The sequence below is a fragment of the Vicia villosa genome, unplaced genomic scaffold, assembly GCF_029867415.1.
Source record: "Vicia villosa cultivar HV-30 ecotype Madison, WI unplaced genomic scaffold, Vvil1.0 ctg.004479F_1_1, whole genome shotgun sequence".
Classification (NCBI taxonomy): domain Eukaryota; kingdom Viridiplantae; phylum Streptophyta; class Magnoliopsida; order Fabales; family Fabaceae; genus Vicia; species Vicia villosa.
Window position 1 is genome coordinate 92,306 of NW_026706446.1, and position 6,213 is coordinate 98,518.

General features: G+C 35.2%; 1 protein-coding gene across 1 annotated transcript; it reads right to left on the minus strand.

Moving 5' to 3' along the window:
• Positions 1 to 873: 873 nt before the first annotated feature.
• Positions 874 to 5,916, minus strand: LOC131642100 (somatic embryogenesis receptor kinase 2). The gene is made up of 11 exons (XM_058912383.1): positions 5,382 to 5,916; positions 4,684 to 4,816; positions 4,495 to 4,566; positions 3,813 to 3,956; positions 3,352 to 3,423; positions 3,188 to 3,259; positions 2,991 to 3,103; positions 2,737 to 2,868; positions 2,309 to 2,650; positions 1,541 to 1,935; positions 874 to 1,431 (listed from the first exon to the last, which is right to left on the minus strand). The coding sequence occupies exons 1-11, from the start codon at positions 5,473 to 5,475 to the stop codon at positions 1,117 to 1,119; spliced, it is 1,884 nt and encodes a 627-aa protein (XP_058768366.1). The 5' UTR covers positions 5,476 to 5,916; the 3' UTR covers positions 874 to 1,116.
• Positions 5,917 to 6,213: the final 297 nt, after the last annotated feature.

The window sequence follows — 6,213 nt, forward strand, 5'->3', positions numbered from 1 at the left end:
AGTCTTATACTTATTATTAATTTATTCAAAAAATAAAAATAAAAAACCCAAAACAACTGAGTAGCCGCACTAAACCGCTACTGCACTTAAACTTTAAGTGCATGTGTCATCCTGCATGGCATGACACAGGAGCATGCACCATGCAGGATGGCTCCTCCTCTCTATTTTAAGTGCATGTGGCACGCAGAGTGGCGTCTCCTTTGTGTGGCGAAATTATTTTTTTTTTAAAAGTCGTTAATTTGGTAAAAATTTTGAAAGTGTGGTTATTTTGGAAAAAAAATTGAAAAAGCGGGTTATTAAAAAAACTTCATTTATTCAATATGTTTTTTAATATATTTAATTGTTATTATGTTATGTTATTTTATATTATTAATATTTTCAAAAAATAATTGGAAATCTTATATTTTCAAAAAGATGTCACTTTTTCATGATTTTATGAGAAAAAATATACTAAAAATAACTTATCATTTTAAGTATTTTCTTTTTAAATCTTACCCTGAAAAAATTATTAAAAGAAAAAGACAAAATACTTCAAATAATTTTTTATATAAAGTTATTTAAACTAACTCTTCTTTTTAAATTTCTTAGTTTTCATTAACAAAAATGTAAAATAATTAAAAACTCTTAATAAACTGTAACAAACGGATTCATTACAAGTAATTGTCCAAAAACATAGTCATGAGAAACTCTACTGCCATTCTTTTGTAAGAAACTTTGTTTTTCACACCCTGATTCATAGTTCATACAGGGCATGGCTCCGTGATACAATGACATTAGATGTGTCATTGGCATTAACCAGTCTTAAGATGTTCCACTCTAATGCATCTTATCATAATTTGATAGTGTAGATTGAACGAGCATAAAACAAGGGTGTACAAAAATATTCATCTAAGTAAACATCACTTCATCAAACAGCAGCAGATGATACAAATTGTAACTTGACAAAGCGACCCCTATGCACAAATGTAATTGAATATAATGCAGTAGACTTACAAGAGCTGTAATTAGGATATGGTACTTGAAAGAACCAAAAAAAGAAGAAAAAAGAGTGAGAAAACTTTTTTAGTTAAAAAAAATAAGTCACAAATAATTCCATTCATTACTACTGTGACAGGGTCACCTTGGACCAGATAATTCAACTGCATGTAAATTTTCAGTAGAGTCAACAATCCAATCAGAATTGGGATGAGGTGCCAGTTCCACTTCTTGCCGTAGAACTTCCCCTTTTTGCCACTCATCCCATCTTTCTGCCAGCCCGTCGCCTTCAAGCATTCTCACCACTTCTGACATCTTAGGCCGGTCCATGGGTGAACCTTGCGTGCAGAGCAACGCAACCTGGATTAACTGTTCTACCTCCGCTTCTATGTAGTTGGTTTGAAGATCGGGATCAACCAACATTTCAAGCTTCTTCTCTTTCAGAAGTCCTTTTACCTATCATGTTTAGTCGAGTGCACAATTGTTAAAGGGTTGCATGTAATGAAATTCAATTGAATAAATAAACTATAATAAACAGAAGCATATGCATTTGCACTGGACATACCCAATCAAGCAGCATAACATCGTCATCATTTGCAAGCCGGGCAAGGTCAAAAGCTCTTTGTCCAGTGATAAGCTCAAGAAGCATGATACCATAACCAAAAACATCAGTTTTCTCTGAAGATTTGCCGGTAGATAGGTATTCGGGAGCTATATGCCCAATTGTACCACGTACAGCTGTTGTCACATGGGTGTCCTTATAATCCATAAGTTTTGCCAATCCGAAATCCCCGACAACAGCCTCAAACTCCTCATCCAACAGTATGTTAGCAGCTTTCACATCTCGATGAATGATCTTTGGGTCACAATGATCGTGCAAATATGAAAGACCCCTTGCTGATCCCAAAGCTATTCTTTTCCTTGTTGGCCAATCTAGTGGTTCTTGATGTGGAGGACGCTCTAGAATAATGCAAACACAAAATCACAAGTATTAAATGAAATATTGTGTTGAGCAATTAATCAGAATAAGGTCCTATTTGGATAAACAACTCAATTAAGTAGTTGTAGCATAAGCACTTATGTATAAGCTATTTTTGAGCGAAATAAAATAAAATCAAATTGTTTTCAATATAAACTATATGTTGTTTTATTAAACTACAATGGAGAGCTTGTAAAATTAAGCTGAAAGCAACTTGCGAGCAAGTCATAAGTAGTAAGCTCTCCCAAACAGTTAGGCTAGTATATAAGCTCAAATAAGTTTTAAGTAAACCTCATACAAGAGTCAAGTCTAGTGGCTTCCTCAAGAAACTTCGAAGGGAGAATAGAGATCTACCTCTTAAACAGGAGGCAACACTTCCATTAGCCATGTAGGGATAAACAAGTAACCTTTCGGTTGGTGTCATGCAAAACCCACGTAAACGGAGGAGATTTCTATGCACAGCCATGCTAATCATCTCTACTTCAGTCTGAAACTGAAGCTCCCCGCCAGGTGTCCGCTCCTCTTTCAATCTTTTAACAGCAACCAGTGAGCCGTCTGCCAAACGTCCTTTGTACACCTTACCAAACCCTCCTCTTCCAAGAATGTTTTTATTGCTGAAAGTATCGGTTGCAACTTGCAACTCTCGAAGTGAGAACCTCTTGAGCTGCCCAAGATGAACTTCAGGATCCTCTTCAGCTGCAAGGTACACAAGGAAGTTAAATACTATCCATGAAATGAGCACAACCAATGTAGTAGTCATTCAACTAGGATTGCTTGCTCACCAGGAACATCAAAGAAAAATTCTTGTGGTTTCCTTCGACGCCACCATGCAAATGCAATTGCAGGCGCGGCAAATAATAGAGCAGCACCAGCAGCAACTCCTCCAGCTATCGCTCCAGTTGCACCTCCACTTCCTACAATTAGGAATAACCAAAGGTTCGAAAGTTACTGCTTTTTTCAAATAGGTATAAGGCAAACAGGTATAAGCGACAGCTAGATTGTTATATCATAAGATAAATTGCAGCAGATAGATTACCTGGGGCAGAAATTGGGGGTGGAGGGACAAAGGGGGGAGGCGGAGAAAACGGTGGAGAGCCAGGACAAGGGTGCCCAGTGACTGGTCCGCATAGATTCAAGTTGTTTGCAAAACTGTAAGCAAAAAGGAAGTCAATATATAGAAGTATTACAAGCAGAGCTGAAGAATGTAAAAATAGAACAGAGTTTAGTAGGAACCTGATCGGAGTGAATAATGAGAATGAGCCATTATCGGGAACCACGCCTGAGAGTTGGTTATTAGACAAATCCCTGCGTTTATTGAATAAGATATAAATGTTAGCATTGCAAACTAATGATAAAAAATAAATCAAGTACACAGTAAGACATTAAAAAGAACTCACAGAACTTGGAGAGCTGAAATATTAGTCAGTGACATGGGAATAGGACCCATCAAGCTGTTGTTATTAAGCCGGCTATCCTTAGACAGACATTCCAGGAAACAGTATTAATATCAATCTTGATAACAAATTCCTTTTATCAAACACACCAACATATATCATATATAACAGAAAATAAGCATCATTGAGGAGAGGAATGTTTTTCGCGAGAAACAAATTTAAAGAATGTCCACGAAATAGATAAAAATATGGGTCTTGCTAACCAGTGCCCTCAGGGCAATGGTTAAGCATTCCTAATAAAGAAAATATTTTATAGAAATTTTAATATTTCAATTTTCAAGGCATTAAATACGCAGATTACCGAGTTAAAGTTACTATTTAGGAATGCTTAACCATTGCCCTGAGGGCACTGGTTAGCATTTCCCTAAAAATATAGAAAGACCATCAGCAATAGGTGCACTTACAGAAAACGCAATTTTGACAACTTGCCCAATGAATCTGGGATAGGGCCAGTGAACTGATTCAGGTACAGATCCAAGCTCACCAAGTTAGTAAGATTCCCCAGGTCACTAGGAATAGGACCGGTAATGTTATTACTGTAAAGCTCCCTATCATACATAAAAATGTCGAGTATAAATAATATATTTAAATCAATAGTTTGTAAAATCAGCATCGAATAAAACTTCCATGATAGTTCAATCAGTGAAGTCGTTTCATAATTCCAAGAGCATGACCAGCCTTTTGTACAAGAGTAACCCAGTTGCAAAAGGATATAGTTTTCTCAAAATGAAATAGTGATACGATGAAACTGAAATCCATTTTTTAAGCTTCAAATGCAAAAATGAATACCATGTTCCCCACAACATTGAAATGATGAAACTAATCATTTAAAACCAGGATGGAGTCATAGGAAGATAAACATCATCAACTAGTGTTCAAAAGAAACATGTTTAAATCTTCATTATCTTAAACAACTCTCATGAAACTACCGTAAAAAAGAGTAAAGTATCACATAAAAAAAAAACAAAGAAACAAAAACACTGAAGCAATTATCACCACTTCACTAACCAAGCCCTTGGAAGATTAAATGCTAAAATAAAAAACAACATTGGTTTGGAACATCAAAAATGTCAAAGTACAACATACAGATACTGCAAATTCTTGAGTTGACCAAGCTGTGGAACAAGTGTGCCAGATAAAGCAGCATTTCCCAGATCACTGACAATAGACAAAAGAAAAGAACAAAAGGAACATCAGAAAATTTATCTTCTATATTGAGAGCTATTCAAACAACACGATAATATAAGTCGCAATATCAAGGAACAACCAGCTTACACTCTAATGACACTATTATCATTGTTGCAGGTTACATGAAACCATGTGCAAGGATTAACAAGTGTAGGATCCCAACTCTGCAGAACATTGTTAGGATCTTGTAAATTTGTCCGTAAGTTATGTAAAGCATCACCTGTTTCAAAACACAAATCATCATCTTCAATAGCAATCTTAAAAGGTAAAGCAGTTAGAGATTGCATCTAAGAAAACCAAAACGAGTCTCAAAATCACTATTCCTTAACTAAATAAACATAAAAAGTATGAAGAAATATCAAAAAGGTGTTGCGAATTCCATGATTGTCACTGATGCTCCACATATGAGTAATCATTTCATGGCTTCAATTCGATTTCAGAAAGCATAAACACATGTAAAACACATGATAAGATAACAAACAAGAAGGCATTTCCCTTAAAAGGCACTACATGACTCAAGATGTGTAAAATCTTTCAAGAACTTATTATCCCAAAAATTAATAAATGACAATGATGGTTCAATCCATAAATTCTACAACATTCCAGCTACAAATCAACAAGCAAACAGGAACAGAAAGTCCAAAAGACACAACATACATAGCCTGAATAAACAACCAGCAATTAAGGAAGAAAAAGAACGACATTAACATTTACCAAACACAGACAACAAAAACAAAAAAACCAAACATGTTTTCAAAACATAAACGAATGAAATTAACACAAACCTTCCATGTTAGCAGAAATCAAGCATAGTGGATTGAGGAGCAACAAAAACAAAACCTCCGAAATAAAAGCAAAAGCACATAACTTTGTCTCCATTTGAATATTATGTAGTATATAACCTCAGATCCAAACAAAAACTAACACTACAGTAAACCATCACAAACCTCCACCACCACTACCGCAACAACAAATCAAAATGACCATAAACCCTAACCCCCAAATCTCACTACACTCAGAACCCGATCTCGTAAAAAAACACCTTTTTTGTACTGAAACTGAAATCCCAAAAAATAAATAAACTTTTTATTAAAACCCAAAAAGTATCACAGCATTACTATAATTATTATAAATATAAAATAAGAAAAAAGAAAATAAAAAAGGAAAATGAAAAATGTTTTGCTCCGTTTGAGTTTGTGAAGACAGTATAGAGTAGACACAGTTTCTCTTTCGGGTGGTGAGAGAGTGAAAATTGTTATCTGTTTGATGGAGGAGTGAAAGTGCCCGAACGGTGGTGACCGCTGCCCGAAAAAATGGAGTCAAAAACGTATTGGCGCTATAACGTGGAAAGTGACGTGACTGCCAAAGCAAAACCCCGTTTTTTTGGTCAAAGTTAGGTGGGTCCAACTTTACTTTCTTTTTGGGGGTGATGCCATGTAGCATAATCATTTTTCTCTCTACACGTGGCATATATTTATTTAATTAAAAATAAATATTAATTATAAATGTTTAAGTAAGGTGTAATTTGATGAAGTATGAGAAGAGTGGAGAACTATAATTAATGCCGTTACTTCTATCTATCATGATTCATGCTAGTAGTGTTTATTTATTGTTAAA

Coding starts and splice junctions, on each gene's coding strand:
- LOC131642100 (XM_058912383.1), bottom strand. CDS start 5,475: ATGGAGACAAAGTTATGTGCTTTTGCTTTTATTTCGGAGGTTTTGTTT. Junction 3,260..3,351: donor ATTTCAGCTCTCCAAGTTCT/GTGAGTTCTTTT, acceptor CAATAAACGCAG/GGATTTGTCTAATAACCAAC. Junction 3,104..3,187: donor TCATTATTCACTCCGATCAG/GTTCCTACTAAA, acceptor TTTTGCTTACAG/TTTTGCAAACAACTTGAATC.